Source organism: Eleutherodactylus coqui, chromosome 1 (genome assembly GCF_035609145.1).
Source record: "Eleutherodactylus coqui strain aEleCoq1 chromosome 1, aEleCoq1.hap1, whole genome shotgun sequence".
Taxonomy (NCBI): Eukaryota; Metazoa; Chordata; class Amphibia; order Anura; family Eleutherodactylidae; genus Eleutherodactylus; species Eleutherodactylus coqui.
Window position 1 is genome coordinate 41,093,138 of NC_089837.1, and position 19,298 is coordinate 41,112,435.

General features: G+C 44.8%; 1 protein-coding gene across 1 annotated transcript in view; it reads right to left on the minus strand.

Annotated features, from left to right (window-relative positions):
- Nucleotides 1-19,298, minus strand: part of LOC136613009 (zinc finger protein 850-like) — a 151,434-nt gene that overhangs the window by 39,172 nt on the left and 92,964 nt on the right. Inside the window, exons 6-8 of the mRNA XM_066593840.1 lie at nt 3,306-3,491; nt 1,026-1,205; nt 822-945 (exon numbers count right to left, since the gene is read on the minus strand). Of these exons, the coding sequence (XP_066449937.1) occupies nt 822-945; nt 1,026-1,205; nt 3,306-3,491 (490 nt within the window). The remainder of the gene's footprint in view (nt 1-821; nt 946-1,025; nt 1,206-3,305; nt 3,492-19,298) is intronic.

The following is a 19,298-nucleotide window of genomic DNA, read 5'->3' on the forward strand; positions in this document are numbered from 1 at the left end:
TTAAAAAAAAAAAAAAAAAAATCAGTTTTTAACTTTTTTATTGACATAGCCATTTGATATTTTGCAGCTATACCACACTTTAAATTTTTTTTAAGTATGTTGAAATGGAAAAAAAAAAACATTTTGGCAATTTTTAGAGAGTGCAGTTTCTATGGAAAACTTGGTGTGTAAAAAGAAGTGTTAATTTTATTCCATGAGTCAGTAAGATTACGGTGATGCCAAATTTATATAGTGTTTTAAGTTATACTACTTTTAAAAATACATATTTATATATTTTCTATATTATTTTCTGTCATTTTCTGGCAACCATAACTTATTTTTTCTTTCATTTATAGGGTTATGTGAAGGGTTTTATTTTGAGGGATGACCTGCAGTTTCTAATGGTACCATTTTAGTGTAAATATGACGTTTTGATTGCTTTTTATTAAATTTTATCTTAGAGATGGGTGACCAAAAATGTACAATTCTGATGGCATGCACCATGCAAGATAAAAAATGTTATTTTAATAGCTCTATAGCTGTTCTCTGTGTTTAGCTGCAGCATCCTGTGGTGTTCCTTACCTAGGGCTCTGCAACCGGTAAGCAGTACATTAAAGTGGAATCTCAGATCTGTCGGTAGGGAATATATGGGGAGCCAGGCGAGGTGAGTATTTGTTAATTTTTTTTTGCCATGGTAGACCTGTTTTGTTTGTTTTTTTTTTTATTTATCTCAGACATCCCCTGTAGGGATTTAACATGGCTGCCAGTGCCTACAGTAATGAGCAACGGAATCCCTAAAACATAAATATTATAAACTGTGTAAAATACATGCATCTCCTTACCTTCTAATTTAAGAGGCTGGTAGTTTTCCATCATTACATCTTCATACAGTTCCTTGTGTCCTTTTAAATACTCCCACTCCTCCATGGAGAAATGGACAGTGACATCCTGACATCTTATAGGAACCTGACACACACAATGATACTGTCATTACCCAGACACCCCCAGTATTACTGTGTATTTCCCAGCATTCCCAGCAGTGTCACCTCTCCAGTCAGCAGCTCAATGATCTTGTTGGTGAGTTCTAGGATCTTCTGCTCATGTATCGGTAAGTGAGGAGGAGCCTCTGTGATGGGGGTCTGGCTCCTGCTCCATCCTCCTGACCCATGCAGACGGCTGTTGGGAGTCGTACTATCACCCGATGTCTTCTTAACCATTGTATAATCCTGCATATGGAGAGAGACACAGAGTGACGTGAACCCAGTATTCCACTCGCAGTGGATAGCAGGAGATTGTGATCCTGCTGTATAAAGGTCTGGTGAGACCACATCTGGAATACTGTGTTTAGTTCTGAAGAACTCGCCTACAAAAAGACATTTATGAAATAGAACAAGTCGAAAGACAAGAAACAAAAATAGTGGAAGGTTTCAAGCATAAAACGTATCAGGAGACTTAAAGAACTTAAATAAGCTCAGGGAGCTCCATGTGCACTTAGGGCATCCTCAAAATTAGTCAAGAGTAATTGTCAGAGTAAGCTCAAACCTTTTTCTGGGGGGGGGGGTGAGGGGGGATAGAGATTTGAGTAGACATGTATGTTGTGGCATGGGTGGGGAAGAGGCTTAGACGCACACACACACTTATAGTGTGGCAGGGAAGGAGGGAGAGAGCTTGGAAACTTGTTGAATGGTGAAGCTGTGAATGTGCTTATACTGTGATGGGAATGGGGTTAAGCTGTATTTTTGTAAAAATTATTAGGTAGGGGTACAACGAGGTGAAAATTCATTCCCAGGGGTTGGGAAATATTAACTTAAACTGTATACCGTAGGGAAAATTTGGACATGCTGGGAACTTTACATATGCTACAGGAAGGAAAAAACTAAACACAAGAACATAGAGGCACAAGCTGAAAGTAGAACGAATTGAGATCAAAAGCAATGTCTGAAAATATTTTACTAAAAAGTAGTAGATGCTTAGAACAAACTTCCACCAGACATGGATGGTAAATCAATGGTAAGTGACTGTAAATTTGCCTGGGATAAACAGATATTTATTTTTCGTTAACATAAGGGCAGACTAGATGGACCCTGTGCTCCTCCTGTCATCAGTCTTCTCTGTCTCTATTTAGAAGTCAAACTAATGGCAAAAATACAAGTCTCCAGGCCAAAATCCAACCACATGATACTGTTGGTTCCTGGCTGCCCTTTCCTCCTCATTACCAGGAGGCTACTTACTAGAGATGAGCGAGTATACTCACTAAAGGCAATTGCTCGAGCGAGCATTGCCATTAGCGAGTACCTGCCCACTCGAGGCAAAAGGTTCGTGTGCCGGCGGCGGGCAGGGAGCTGCAGAGGAGAGCGGGGCGGAACGGAGGGGAGATCTCTCTCTCCCTCTCTCCCCCCCACTCCCTCCTGCTACTCACCGCTCCCCCGCGCCGGCACCCGAACCTTTCGTCTCGAGGCAGGTACTCGCTAAAGGCAATGCTCACTTGAGCAATTGCCTTTAGCGAGTATACTCGCTCATCTCTACTACTTCCCATTCTCATTGCTCCTACAACATTACTATTAGCTCATTGGTTTCCACCATACAGAACTGACCATATTTTAAGCTGATCTTATATTTTTGTTTTTTAGTTTCTTTCTTTTCCTTTGCTTTGTAGCTCTCTAAATGGTTATACCAGAAACTGGATTGTTCCTATTACTTCTTAAATGTTTTTTTCCTTTAGTTCAACTTGTAAAATAATACAATAAGGCTAATGATATATGGTGACTTTGGCTAAGACTTAGATCATGCATCCGATGATGGCAATATAGTCATGTGATAGTACAAACCAATGGAAGAAATTGCAGTCATGTTGCGGCTCACAAATTGCTGCAACCCAACAATCTCAAGAAATTCAGCAAGTCTGATTTTGCCTGACAGGATATAACCATGAAATAACCAGTGGGGCTGTTGATCCGGGTCTTGGAGTCAGGTAGTAACTTTCAAACGTTGATCCAGGAATTACTCTGACTGCCATTATGGAGTCGGGAAGGAATTTTTCGCCCAAATGGGCTAAATTGGCTTCTGCCTCATTGAGGGTTTTTTGCCTTCCTCTGGATCAACAAAGGGGTTGAAAACAGGTTAAACTGGATGGACATTGTCTTCTTTTAGCCTAGCATACTATGTTACTATGCCTGGCAATTTAAGAGTCACAATGTGACCTTATTCGCTTCCATCGGTTTGCAACGTCACAGGGCTATACTGTAATCTGGCTGCTTGACCCGTTTTCCACCCAATGTTGCTGTGAAGCCCTAAACTAAAAATTAAAGAGATATAGAAAAGTTTACCTCTCCGGTCAGCAGGTAGATGATCTCTAAGGTGAAGTTTAATATTGTCTTCGTAATCTCATTGCTGTCCTTCTCCATCCTCGGTGGGTCATTCATGAGATGAACCGTTTTGGATGAGAATATGAAAGAACTGGATGAACTGGAGGGTTCCAATACTGCCGGCCCTTTATGGAAGAAGGAGAGGCGCTAAATTGGGAACATCATCATATGTGATAAACAGAACCTCATTAATTGAGTATTGAGATAAACATATGCTCAGAGCCTTCACCCCATTAAAGGGATATTCCCAACATGGACATACAGTATATAACATATCCATAAATGTCTGATAGATGCGGGTCCTACCTATTGGTGGCAACTGAAATGTTTCCATAATGGAGAGAGCTGCACGCACACCCACCTCTCTATTAATGGTTCACCTGGAAGTCCTGGCCGTCTTACTAGGCAGGTTGGAGGACCACTGCTCTCTACATAGGTACGGGTCCAACATGTGGGACACAGTATAAAAACATAAACTTGGCACTCTTATCTTGCACAAAGAATTTTGCTCATTGGAGCCAATCCACAGATGTCTTCACATTTCAGTTGGTTACCCAGATCCTTCTCAAATACAGTAGATTGCTTATTGACGAAAGCAGAAAAAGCAGAGTTGGCTGTCCCTTGTCGAGCGATGTCCATCACTAACCTGCATCCGCATGGGCTACAAAATCGCTCTACAAAATCAGCGCTACAATGTGAAGCCCATGGTTTCCAATGGGTTCTTTCACATGAGCAATGATTTGTAGCCCATGCGGATGGAGCCTAAAGAGGACAAGTCTTCAATATTACCAGCATTTCAGAAGACTTGGCACACACTATATAATTAGCGTTTGATATACACTTTGCCCATCAAAAGAGGTTCTACCACAGCCCAGCAAGTGGACAGTGACTCTGATTTCCACTCGCCGAAATAAATTGGCAGCATTATCTATTCTTGTGCGGATTCCGCATGGACAGCTTCCATTGAAGTCAATGGAAGCCGCCCGACCTGCGACCCACCTACAATTAACATTGTGTTCTGGCTGTGGGTACCCGAGTCATTGCCTAGTGATGGCGTGGCAAAAAAGAAAAAGATTTGAAAAAAAAAAATCTGTACTGCGCATGTCCGACGGCGGCTCGCAGCAGACATCCGCAGTACAGATAAATACACGTATGCATGGGCGCCGGCCGGGGACAGGACAGGATTCCGCTGTGGGCTCCTGCATGCAGAATCCGATCCATCCATGTGAGGCCTGCCTAAGTGGGCTTTATTTTAACACCTTCATGACACACATACAGCTATATACGTCCTAATTGCATATACCCCATGTAGTTAGGACATATATAGTGGTCCACAGCACATGCTGTGTATGAAGTGGGCTCAGGAGCTGAACCCGCTCCATACAAAGCCGACAGCCGCTGGCAACAGACGCAATCAGAGCTAACGCTGGTCATGGCTGTTAACCCTTAAATGCCACTGTCAGTTCTGAGAGCAGCATTAGATGTCCTGAACAGCCACCCCTCGATAAAATAGTGGAGATGCTGTCCAGGTGAAATGTGCATGTGGCATAAGAAGCCTGGTAAAATATAGTATAAGGCAATACTACAGTATATGTCACCTGAAAGATCAAAAAGTTATGGTTTTTGGAAAGTGAGGATACCAGAGTCAGACACACACTTCCTGTTTTTGTCCTTCCGGCATCCCCTGTGGAACCAGATAGACTTGGAATATAAAATCTCGGAACCGATCATGAGATCTCATGTTCTGATTAAAAGAAAGCTATTTACCGCTTTATTATGGAAAGAATGGATCAAGAAACATTAATTAATGCGTATCGATCAATTATTGCCTCAATAAAGCCATAAACAGCGATATTTTAATCAGATCGTGAGTTCCGACAATAAATTGTAAGATCTTGCATACTGAGGATGTCTGGTGCTGCAGGGGAAGGCGGAGGTTAGAGAATCAGAAGTGCCTGTCTGACACCTATGAAAAATTTTTTTGAATCATACAGCGGTATGGGGCATTTTTAAATAAGACCCAGTTAGAAAAATTTTATTTTAGGGGAGTCTGTTGAGTTAGTTCAGGCTGGATGATAGGTCCTTCTGAGGTTTACACTATATTTAAAGGAAAGCTGTCACAAGTTTCATGCTGTCCAAGCATTGGGCAATATGAACCCAGGACAGATACAGTATATACATTGTCCCCATGTATGTTTTACTCTGAAATGCTGGGACATTTTAGAATAAACGCATTTTGGAATTTGACTCAGAACTGAACTCTAAGTCACGGACGTGGGTCACACCAGTGGGAAGGCCTGGAAAAAAACGGAAACATTTGATGCTCATTCGAGTATTAGCGCACTCGATGGTGCTCGTTACTCGAACGAGCATCAAGGCTTGTTCGACCCCGCCCCAGTTTTTGGCTCCTCCCTGCTGTGACGTGCCTGTTTTGGCCCCTCCCTGCCATGATGCAGCGTGCGTTAATGTCAAATTTTTTGTCTGGCAGGAAGGGGAGAGAAAGAAATAGAAACACACGAAGCAACAAAGAAAAAAAAAAGCTTGGGACCAGGCGTCCCACATACAAAAATGCTTGAGTCCGTTACTCGAGTAGAGCTCTCGAATTTTACGAAAATCTCGACTTGAATAACGCGGACCCGAGCATTTGGGGGCTCACTCATCTCTAATAACTATATATACAATGTTTTTTTCCCCAATTTTTCAGGTTTTTTTCCAGACCATCCCTACGCCAGTCTCCCTGCCTGCAGCATGTAGAGTCACACTTCTCTTCCTATACACAAAAGGGGAGAGAGTGGTGGGTGGGGAGGGGCTGACATGGCCCGCCTTTGTGACTCGGATCTCTGTTCTTAGTCAAACTTCAAGGTGTGTTTATTATAATGTTGCAATATTCCATAAACGTGGTACTGTGCACATCTGTCTCAGACTCCTATTGTCTGTTGTCCGGGCAGCATGTACCTGTTGATGGGTCCCTTTAAAGGCAATTTGTCAGATTGAGCAGTAGAGTATGTTAGCTGTATGTTAGAGAGCATACAACACATAGCATACAGCCATGGCAAAAAAAAGTATATACATTTGGCATTGCCATTACTACAAGGAACCGCAAAATAAACATGTTTTGTATACCGCCTCGTTAACACCATGGAGACAAATCCCTAAAAACAATGAAACAAAGGTAGAATTGCAGTTTATTTAATTGAACCTAAAATGTGGTGATTAGAGATGAGCGAGCACCAAAATGCTCGAGTGCCCGTTACTCGAGTCGAACTTTCAGTGATGCTCGAGAGTTCGTTTCGAGTAACGAACCCCATTGAAGTCAATGGGCGACTCGAGCATTTTTGTATATGACTGGTGCTCCGCTAAGGTTTTCATTTGTGAAAATCATAGCAAATCACCAAAGTCATGTAAAAAACACAGAAATGGATAGGGCAGGCGAGGAGCAACATGCAGGGCTGCATTTCGGGCTCCGAGGTCTCACTATTAAGCCACAATAGTGGCAAGAGTGAGACCCCCCCCCCCCACTGTCAGCATAACGATCGTTCTCCTCTGCCACAGCTGTAACAGCTGTGGCAGGGAAGAACGATGTTAGCCCATTGAATTCAATGGAGCCGGCAATACAGCCGGCTCCATTGAAATCAATGGGCTGCCGGCGAGCGCGGGATGAATTTTCGGGAAGGGCTTAAAAATATAAGCCCTTACCTGAAAAAGAAAGATTTTAGTGTAAAAAAGAATAAAAATGCAGGCACTCTCTTCAATGAAGCCGCTGCTGCTGCCGGCGACTCCATTGAAGACAATGGTCCGCTGGCACACCTGAATTATTTTTCAGGGAAGGGCTTTACATATAAGCCATTCCCTGGAAATGAATTAAAAGTGATTTAAAAAACAAAAAAATAGATACTCACCTCCCTTCAGCTGCCAGGGCACAGCCGCGTCTTTTCCTGCTGTCCCCTGCACTGTGGTGCTGAACTGCTGTCATTCAGCTGAGAGCTGCGCTGAGCCAATCAGAGGCAGCACTCACTCACCCATTCATGAATTCATGAATGGGTGTGAGTGAGATCTGCCTCTGATTGGCTCAGCGCTGAGCCAATCAGGGGCATGTCTGACTCACACCCCCTTCACACCCACTGCAGGCCGGCCGCGCTGAACTCCGTCTGCCGGGACAAGGTGAGTATATTATATATATATTTTTTTTTTACACATTTCTGGATGAATTGCAGGGAAGGGCTTATATATTTAAGCCCTTCCCGACAATTCATCCCACGCTCGCTGGCAGCCCATTGCTTTCTATGGAGCTGGCTGTATTGCCGGCTCCATTGAATTCAATGGGCTAACATCGTTCTGCCGGGACAAGGTGAGTATATATTTTTTTATTTTTACACATTTCTGGATGAATTGCAGGGAAGGGCTTATATATTTAAGCCCTTCCCGACAAATCATCCCACACTCGCCGGCGGCCCATTGCTTTCTATGGAGCCGGCTGTATTGCCGGCTCCATTGAATTCAATGGTCAGTGCTCGTTTAATCGAGACGAGTACCGCGTGGTGCTTGTCTCGAGTAACGAGCATCTCGAGCACCCTAATACTCGAACGAGCATCAAGCTCGGACAAGTATGCTCGCTCATCTCTAGTGGTGATAAAGAAAATAATCAATATGGCTTCACAAATATGGTACAAATTGCCTTGTGTGCCGCAGAGTGTTAAGGCAGCAGAAATGCAGTCCTAAGCTCTCACCCATGACCTGAAGGTTGCGGGTTCAATTCCTGCACTGTTCAGGTAGCCGGCTCAAGGTTCACTCAGCCTTCCATCCTTCCAAGGTTGGTAAAATGACTACTCAGCTTGGTGGGGGGTAATAAACAAATTACCTGAAAGCACTGCGGAAGGGGTTGGTGCTAGACAAATAAGAAGTCCCTCCCCTTATATGTATTGAACTTTGATCGCTATTCTTGTATAACTATTCTGCATCTTCTGTATTTCTTAATGTTTATGTTAAAGATAAGAATGGAATGTTCTAGAACAGAAGGTTTTCTAATAAGATGCGGGGTGATGGTGTCATATTTGACTAACAGAAATAATAATCTCTTGACATTTATTGTAGGTTTCTTGTATGCTGAATTGCATTTTTTGTGGTAAATTCGTTTTGTAAGGGCATTGACATTCCTTATGGCTGAGAGCCAGATAAATCTCTTAAATACCCTCCGAGGCTCATTATACTTTGTGTTCGGGGATCTCCTTGCCTGCTCCTACTTTTATCTCTTACCCATGTAACTTTACTATGCAACTTTATTTAAATAATAAAACTTTACTTTCTACAAGCTAAAGGTTATCTTTACACGGGACGAGTATTGTATGAAAAATCGCTGGAAACAGTGAAGTCAGGTAATAGTCGTCCCTTGTACACACAGTCATTAGGGTACTGACGAGATATCACTCACTTGGCTTTTAGCTCACCTAAAACCCAAGTGTCCATTGACCCATGTTAACAGGCAGTCATTCATTCATATACAGCTGCCTGTTTGCCGTGAATTCGAGGCAGACGGCTAGACGAGAACTCCGGCTGCTCTACCTCCATTTTTGAATGACTATTGCTCATGTGTGACAGTCAGTGGGATGGCGGTTGGGTGATTGTGTGACCTACATTCATCCTGTGTGAAGATACCTTTACAACATGGGACTGAATTATTAGATGCCTTCCATATCCATGTTCATTCATAAAATTGTGTATATACAAAAATGGCGCCATTAAAAACTACAACTTGTCTTGTAGTTTTTGTAGAAAGTAGCAGTCCGTCTTATGATTTTGTCAATGGGGAAAAAAAAAACAAAAAAATTATGGCTTTCCAAATACAGTGATGCCAATGAATAATGGAATAATCAATCTATACTACTACCTATTGGAATAGCAGCTGTTGTAGGAGTCAATATCCGCCCTTTCAATAGGCTCTTCAACATGACTAGGGAGTAAACCAGAGTACCCCAGTACAGACAGCTGTGCACACTAGGGTTCTATTCGGCTGGATGAGAGGCCATCAACATGTGTCCAGGGTGAATAAATGTTTGCCCTTGTGATGAGCAACATAAGGGAATCTTAAAGCCCATACAATTCTTCCAGAGAAAATACAACTATGCAAAGAGTGATCAAGTAATGTACTGAGAATTGCAAAAAAGATGCACTAATGCAAGCTTAAAGGGGCTATACGGAGAATTAGGTTATCACTGTCAATCATTGAGTGTGCCTACCTGACTCTTAAGACCAGAATGAGAAGGGATTTAAAGGGGCTATTCGGGGATTTAAATTTTGTACCAGAAACCACTTCTGGCTGCCTTCCAACAAGGCATCACGTGGATGAACGGTGTCGGTGACGTCAAGGTGAGGCACGGTCTGTTGGCTCATAACGATTAAGCAAGCCCAGGATTCCATCCAAGATCCTCTTTTTTTTCTATCTACACAGCTCATATTGGCCAAACTATCCGCAGATTTGGCTTTTATTACCATCTCTACCCTGACGACACCCTAATATGCACTTCTTCTCATAACCTTAAACCCTCGCTACTACAGAATGCCAGTGATTGTCTGTCCACAGAATCTAATATCCTGTCTCTGCTTAAAACTGAATGATTCAAAAACTAAACTTCTTGTGTTTGCGCCATCTACTAACCAACCTAAACCCGATATCTCCATCTCAGTCTGTGGTTTCACCATATCTCCTGATCTTGGGATCATATGTGACTCCGATCTTTCCTTCACTCCATATAATCAATCACTTACACGTCACCTTCGCCTCAAAGACATTTCCAGAATCCGTCCTTTTCCTTTTTTTACAGTAGACACAAACACAGAAGTCATTTACGGCTTGACTCCTACAGTTTATTACGGAGCTTCTTACCAGATAGAATTCATATAAGGAAAGGACTTTTATTTGTAATCCACAATACAGAGACGCTACGTTTCGATCACCTGCTGTGATCTTTGTCAAGATCCTGTGCCAGTCACTACACCCATGCCTCCACCCTGTGCCAGTCATTACATCAATTCCTCCATCCTCTGCCATTCACTACACCAATGCCTCCACCCTGTGCCAGTCACTACACCCATGCCTCCACCCTGTGCCAGTCACTACACCCATGCCTCCACCCTGTGCCAGTCACTACACCCATGCCTCCACCCTGTGCCAGTCACTACACCCATGCCTCCACCCTGTGCCAGTCACTATACCCATGCCTCAACCCTGTGCCAATCATTACATCAATTCCTCCATCCTCTGCCATTCACTACACCAATGCCTCCCCCCTGTACCAGTCACTACACCCATGCCTCCACCCTGTACCAGTCATTACATCAATTCCTCCATCCTCTGCCATTCACTACACCAATGCCTCCACCCTGTACCAGTAACTACACCCATACCTCCACCCTGTGCCAGTCACTACACCCATGCCTCCACTCTGTGCCAGTCACTACACCCATGCCTCCACCCTGTGCCAGTCACTACACCCATGCCTCCACCCTGTGCCAGTCACTACACCCATGCCTCCACCCTGTGCCAGTCACTACACCCATGCCTCCACCCTGTGCCACAATCAAAAAAAAGGAAGGAACTGCAGTACTTAGAAATCAGCAAAAAAATAGCTGAGGGAGAAAAATCACCAGTATGTGCACGCCTACTCGGACGCTGAACTCCAAGCGACCATAGACAAATATATTCAAATGGTGGTAGAGAGGCAGCACAATGGAATAGAGCTTCTTACCAGATAGAATTCATATAAGGAAAGGACTTTTATTTGTAATCCACAATACAGAGACACGACGTTTCGATCACCTGCTGTGATCTTTGTCAAGATCCTGTGCCAGTCACTACACCCATGCCTCCACCCTGTGCCAGTCAGTACATCAATTCCTCCATCCTCTGCCATTCACTACACCAATGCCTCCACCCTGTGCCAGTCACTACACCAATGCCTCCACCCTGTGCCAGTCACTACACCCATGCCTCCACCCTGTGCCAGTCACTACACCCACGCCTCCACCCTGTGCCAGTCACTACACCCATGCCTCCACCCTGTGCCAGTCACTACACCCATGCCTCCACCTAGAACCAGTCACTGCATTGGTTGCTTGTACACTATAGAATACAATTTATACTCATCCCTCTCATCCATAAAACTCTTCACAGTACTGCCCCCATACTATATCTCTTCTCTCATCTTTTTGTACCTCGCTACATTAAGTTGGTGCATTTAGACATGCATTTCATATGAAAAAAAAAATTGCAGTATGTCCTATTTTGGGCCCTATCACAGACCAAGATTACCCATGGAAGTCTATGGGAGTGTAAAAAAACGCAGCTTAAACAGATGTTATATGCATATTCACTGTATTTTTATGCATGTTGACAGGAGACAGTTGGGGAAAAAGTGACACCAATTGGGTCTTCTATAAATTTGCACGCATGAAAAATGTAGTGATACAGATGCCACACAGATGTAAAAAATGTGCATACACAACAAAAAGGCACATACAAACGCCAAGAAAACTGTGCTTTTCACAGCCCAAAATGACATACCCCTGTGTGATAGAGGCCTCAGACCAAGGCCTCCTGCACACGGGCGGATTTGCATGGCGAAATCCGGAGCGGGATTTCCCCTCCAGTTTCTGCAGCAAATTCCACTCATACCATGCTATGAGAATGTGCGATTTCCTGCCCACGAGTGGAAATTGATTGCGAGGAGAGAAACCAATTTTGTGCGGCCTACTGCAGCCATTCTGAAATCATCATTGCAGAATGGCCGCAGGAGCCGCATCATGGCCAGAGCGACGGCGTGGCGTCCTCTGTACTGCGCATGTGCACTGGTGCTCTAGCCGGCGCATTCGCAGCAGAGGAGAAGACGGCGGAGAGGTAAGCTGGGGTAACCAGCCGGGCACCGGGTCAAACTACGCTGCGGGAATCCTGCATGCGGGGTCCGACCAGCCAGCGTGCAGGCAGCGTAAGGCCTCAATCACACGAGCGTGCTTTTAGCGCATTATAGGCACGTGAAAAGATCTTGTCTAATAGAACCAATGGTTCTATTGCCCGCATCCAAGGTCCATGAAAAGATAGGACCTGACCTATCTTTGGTACAAACTGCGCAGGAGTTTCCATAGACTCCTACGGGAGCTGGATTTCCATAGACTCCTACGGGAGCTGGATAACATCCACCATACATCTCCCGATCAAGGCAGAAGTGGTTAAAAACTACTTTCGTCTTCTCCTAAGGGGTCTCCGCTGCCTGCCAGCCAAGAACCTGACCTGCTCCTGCTAGATTGTAGGAGCTTCAGGGTGAATGCCCACAGACGGATTTCTACTGCGTTTCCCGTGGCGTGAAATCCGCACGTGAATTCTGCAGCTATTAGGTTCTATTGAACCTAATAGCTTTCTGCCTGCCAATGCTCACTTGCGTAATTGTGTTGCAGATTTCTGCAGCGGGACATCAATCGTGGCATGTTCTATTTGCTGTGGATTTACGCTGCGGGAGGTCTCTAGTAATATAGCATATTAATGAAGGCCACGGAAATCCATGATCACTCGCAGGCACTATCGCGTTTTTATTTGCGGTACTCCCGGGTAAATCCCATGATGTATATTTACTATTGACTGGGAATGAAGCCCATGACCAAGTGCCATATACTTACAGTTCTTGGTCCTAAATGAGTTAATACTGTATGTTACGTCTTAGGCTGTATTTACAGAGTGCCAAAAAATGGCAGATTTTTAAATTTATTGAAAACATGCGATTTTTACGTGCGTGAAAAATCGCATATTCAGCGAAGCTATGTCATTTTCGCGCAAATCGCATTGCAGGAAAAATCAAATTTTTACACTCAATATTAGTCCGAGCTCCTCAGACTAATATGGCGCTCGCCTGTGTAAAATAGCCTAATTTTCTGTACGTTCCCTCTGGTTTAGTGCAGCAATGACAATAGCCGAATCCTGTAGACAACTCTGCATCAAAATCCGCAGTAGAGGGCTTGTTCATATGAGGGAATTTGCGCAGCTAACTTACACGCGCAAAAAATTTGCGGCTACCGTGTTTCTCCGAATATAAGACAGTGTCTTATATTAATTTTTGTTCAAAAATGTTAAACTTTTTTACATGTATAGCTGCCTGGACAATATTTAATTTGACTTTTTTTAATTAACTGTTAGCAGGGCTTAAAGGGGTTGTCCCGCGGCAGCAAGTGGGTCTATACACTTCTGTATGGCCATATTAATGCACTTTGTAATGTACATTGTGCATTAATTATGAGCCATACAGAAGTTATAAGAAGTTTTTCACTTACCTGCTCCGTGTCTAGCGTCCTCGTTTCCATGGAGCCGACTAATTTTCGGCGTCTAATGGCCAAATTAGCCGCGCTTGCGCAGTCCGGGTCTTCTTCTTTTCTCAATGGGGCTCCGTGTAGCTCCGTGTAGCTCCGCCCCGTCACGTGCCGATTCCAGCCAATCAGGAGGCTGGAATCGGCAATGGACCGCACAGAAGCCCTGCGGTCCACCGAGGGAGAAGATACCGGCGGCCATCTTCAACCGGTAAGTAAGAAGTCACCGGAGCGCGGGGATTCAGGTAAGCGCTGTGCGGTTTTTTTTTTAAGTCCCTGCATCGGGGTTGTCTCGCGCCGAAGGGGGGGGGGGGGGATTGAAAAAAGAAAAAACCCGTTTCGGCACGGGACAACCCCTTTAATTTTGGAGCAGGGCTTATATTTCAAGCATCCTCAAAAAGCCTGAAAAATCATTTTGCATCCTCAAAAATTCTGAAAAATCATGCTATGTCTTATTTTCAGGGGATGTCTTATTTTCCGGACAACGGGGTATAAGAACAATGGTTTCCTATGGAAACACATTAGGACGAAGGAATTTTAGACGTGGAAAAAAATATTAAAAATCACACCTAAAAAAATAGGACATCAGCAACTGAAATTCCCTGCTGCGCGAAAATATAGGTCTTGTCCTGTCTTTAGTGCGCAAAACGTAGGAGAGTCTATAGACGCCTATCGGAACGGGAAAAAAAGGGAAGGGGGAGGGAGTTTAGGAGGATTTCTTCTGACCGAGGCATTTTCGAACAGCATGAAAATACAACCCATTATTTACGCTGGGTGTATTTATATAGCGGCATTAGCGATGCTGCAAGACGGTAAAAGCTGCAGAGTGCTCTTTAATTAACGGTCTGTGTGCTGTAGATGCGAGTCACGCCCCAGAATATTGGGCATCACTCACTGTCGCCCGTGTGAATGCACATTATGGACTTTTTTATTGTTTCTTTTTTTGTGTGCAATGAAGCGGAAGGAAAAACATTTTGGGGTTTTTTCCCCATTTTTTTTTCAACCACGCGATCCCGCGTTTAGTACATTACAATCCAATCACACTGACTCTTACATCTGCAACAATAATGCGCCAAAACTGAACCAAACCCACCTGACATCATCTTACCTGCCGGCTGGAGTCACACGCGGAGGTCTGATACTGTAATATAATGTAGCAACCGTCAGGTGTGAATGTAGCTGATATCAATGTATATATTTATATATCCTCTGGGTACAAGTCTCTGAATAATAGGAAATCTGCTGACTGATAAGGGAGACCAACACAACAGCAGTGACCAGGACCTGTGATGATGTCATCATCATGTGATCAGTATATAAGGGGCGGAGCTCAGCAGTGAGGAGGATAAATAGTGGCTGAAGTGCTTCTGATGACGTCATCATCACCTGATCAGTATATAAGGGGCGGTGCTCAGCAGTGAGGCGGATAAATAGTGGCTGAAGGACCTCTGATGACGGCGATGTGACCGGAGAGTCGGAGAGGGAAAAGGACAGACAAACACCTGCAGGGTGTTATATGTGGAATGTAGTTAAGGAAATACCCCTTGCTTGACCGATATCGAATGAACAGGGAATGTGTATAGTTCAGAGTGGAATTAACACATATTCCACATACGTTGATGCCTAATCATTCTTCTGTGCCTGATAGACCAGGAATGAACGGGGTATAATTTAGGGTGCATTCACACAGGCGAGCACAATATCATTCCGAGAAACTCGCTCTTGTAAAATAGTGACGCTTCCTGCGAGTGGGTTATGATTTGGGAGAAAAATCACATCACTGACTTTGTGATTTTTACAATCATGAAAATCGCATCTATTTTCTTTTTTTTAAAATGATTTCTTCAAAAAGAACTATTGAAATGATTTTGAAATAATGAACATTACCAAACAAAGAGAATGCCTACATGTAAAATAATTGCATGAGTGTACAAAATGAGAATGAAGAAAGATTAAGAATAGAGATGAGCGAGCATTGCCCTTAGCGAGTACCTGCACGCTTGGACGAAAAGGTTCGGGTGCCGATGCGGGTGACAGGTGAGTTGCGGCAGTGAGCAGGGGGGAGCGGGGGTGGGGGGGAGAGAGAGATCTCCCTTCCGTTCCTTCCCGCTCTTCCTCGCCGCTCCCCGCCCGCCGACGACAGCTGAATCTTTTCTTCCGAGCGGGCAGGTACTCGCTAAGGGCATTGCTCAATCGAGTAATTACCCTTAGCGTGTATACTCGCTCATCACTAATTAAGAATAATAATAGTGGGAGTCAAGTGTTCATCATCACTGAGCACCACAGAAAGGTAAAAGAAGAAGAACTAGGAGGAAGCAGGGTTAACAGATCAATCCAACAGACTATGTTGTCTCCCATGGCATATGGGTCCGGTGCCAGCCATGCATTCCTGATGTGTGTACATTATGAGTGTATTATAAGGGAGGGGGGATTAGCCAAATATTTTGTTCCAGGTGCCCAGGAAAAAAATGAGGAGGTTTTAGTAATTTGAAAGTACAAAAGATAACATTATCATGAAAGTACTTATCAGTTAGGTATGACAACCATATTCTTGCCAGCGGAGGACCATTTTTATGTAATCTGAGGTGGGGGCCTACTTGTTGAAGGAGGTGCAGCTTAATCAACAGGAATGTCCCACTTCTTCAGAAGAGACAGTCCGTCTTTCACAGAAGCTGCTATTTCTTGAAATGAGATTAATGTTGGCACCACAAAGAACAGAGGTAACTGATGAAAATTGTCTTCAGAGTTGCAAGGTTGCAGGAAACATCAACATGGCATTACATGAGTCTGATAAAGATCCTCTTTGCCTTCCTTAATTTAGGACCTTTCTTCTTAGACTGTAAAAATAGAGTCAAGCTAAAACATTCCCATGGAGCAGCATCTAAGATGGAGCGAGCTTTAGGAATTCTGTGGGCTCTATCAATGGTATATTTCAGTTGAGATAGGGATGAAAGTAAAGTTTGAAAGAGCTGGAGTAGCTATTGAAGCAGGTCATTAACATAGTAACATAGAATGTAAGGCTGAAAAAAGACATGTCCATCCAGTTCAGTCTATTACACCCCAATGTTGATCCAAAGGAAGGCAAAACAACCCCAATGAGGTAGAATCCAAGGGAAAAACAATCCCCCCTGACTCCAATCTGGCAATCTCGCGCCTGTGTCCTGGGAGGGGGATTGGATCTGTGTGGCTGGTTGGGGCACAGGGGAAGAGGCAGTGGTGTGACCCGGAGGCAGTGAATGGCCTTTGTCCCATCTTGTGGGGTGCTTGACCATCATATGCATGCGCATGCTGGTGGTGGTGGCTCCCCAAATCTTCGCTCTGGCCCTGCCTCTACCCCTGGCCACTCCACTGCCTCTTCCAACCTGTCCTGCTGCTGCACTTGCCTCCCCCTCTGAAGCCCTGTCCTCAGTAGGCTTAGCAAACCAGGTGGGGTCAGTCACCTCATCGTCCAGCAGCTCTTCCTCCGAATCCTCTGTGCTCTCCTCCCTCGGACTTACTGCCCTTACTACTACCTCACTGACAGACAACTGTGTCTCATCATCCTCATCCACAAAGAGCTCTTGAGATGGTTGCCGGAAGTCCCCAGCCTCATCACCCAAACTCCGGGAACTTTCCAAAGGTTGGGCATTGGTCACAACAAACTCCTCAGGTGAGAGAGGAACCGTTTTTTCCCACTCATGGAAGGGATCCGAGAACAGTTCCTGGGAGTCTGCCTGCTCAAAATATGTCATTTTCATGGAGTGAGGAGGCTGGGAGGAACGAGTAGCAGCCAGAGGATTCAAAGTTGCTAAGTCCCTAGGCTGGGAGTAGTGGACTGCGGAGAAGACTGGGTGGTCGATACATTGCTGGACGCATTTTCTGCCATCCAGGACAGGACCTGCTTGCACTGCTCTGTTTGTAATAAAGGTCTACCACACGTAACTATAAATTGTGATATGAAGCTGAGGAGCCCAGAAGCTTGCCTCTCTCCTAATCCCGCAGCAGCCGTCTGTGATTCACCACGCCCAGGAACTCGGCCTGTGCCCACATCCTCACTTGGATGCCCGCGTCCTCGACCCTTACCCCTACTCCTCATCATGGCGGATTAAGAATAGAGCAGGGCCCAAATAAACTACCCCACTGTACAGCACTGACAACTGTGGCTTAATTCACCGCACACAGAGACTTGTAGATAGCGGAGGCTCTATGCTGTGGCTTGAAAAAGTAACCCGCTGTCTTGTGCTGATATCTAGGGGTAATTTACCGCTCACAGAGACTTGTAGATAATAGAGGCTGTGTGGAGTGGGAGAAGACTCTAAAGCCAGTGGATAGTGCTGGTAACTGCGGCGATCTCAACCCCACCAAGGAAAGGGTATTGTGAGACGTTCTGCCCAGCGGCAGAGCTGAAATACTTTGCAGTGGCCCGGTAATATAAGGGTACTGTTTAGCGGTGAGACCGCTGTCTAATGCACTGCACACACAGAACGGTATAACTGAAGTCGTTTGCAGTAGGCTAGGAAATGTTAGAGTGCAGTTTCACGGTGAGATCTGGTTGTACGGCACTGCACCCTGAGAACGCTATTACTGGAAATAGGCCTAGATGCGTAATACAAAAATTGATTCACTACTGCTCCCAGCCAGCCACAACTGTAATGCACACGGTCAGATGTAGCCCTAAGAAGGACCGTTGGGGTTCTTGCACGGAGGATCAGAACTGTATAACTTTCCCTATAGAAGTGGCTGCGTCCCTAAACTCTGCGTTATGCACAGCACAAACAGAACGGTATAACTGAAGTAGTTTGCAGTGGGCTAGGAAATTATTTCAGAGCAGTTTCACGGTGAGAGCTGGTTGTACGGCACTCCAGCCTGAGAACGCAATTACTGAAAGCCTGGGAACAGGCCTAGATGCGTAATATAAAAATGGATGCACTACTGCTCCCAGCCAGCCACAACTGTAAAGCACACGGTCAGATGTAGCCCTAAAAAGGACTGTTGGGGTTCTTGCACGGAGGATCAGGACTGTATAATTTTCCCTATATAAGTAGCTCTGTCCCTACACTCTGAGTCTAATGCACTGCAGACACAGAACGGTATAACCGAAGTAGTTTACAGTAGGCTAGGAAATGTTAGAGTGCAGTTTCACGGTGAGAGCTGGTTGTACGGCACTGCAGGCTGAGAACGCTATTACTGAAAGGCTGGGAACAGGCCTAGATGCGTAATACAAAAATTTATGCATTACTGCTCCGAGCCAGCCACAACTATAATGCACACGGTCAGATGTAGCCCTAAGAAGGACTAAGAGGATCAGGAGGACTTTATAACCTTCCCTATAGAAGCAGCTCTCTCCCTAAACTCTGTGTTATGCACTGCAGACTGAGAACGCTATAGTTGAAATGGCCTGCACAGCCCGAGATAAAAAAAAAATTGGCGCACTACTGCTCCCAGCCAGCCACAACAGTAATGCACACTATGAAGAGTAGCCCTAAGAAGGACCGTTGGGGTTCTTGATGACAGGATCCTACTCTAACACTTTCCCTATATCAGCAGCAGCACTTTCCCTAACCTCTGCCAGCGTCTGAGGCGAGCCGCTGGCGGGACCACTTTAAGTACTCGGCGGTCACCTGATTGGCC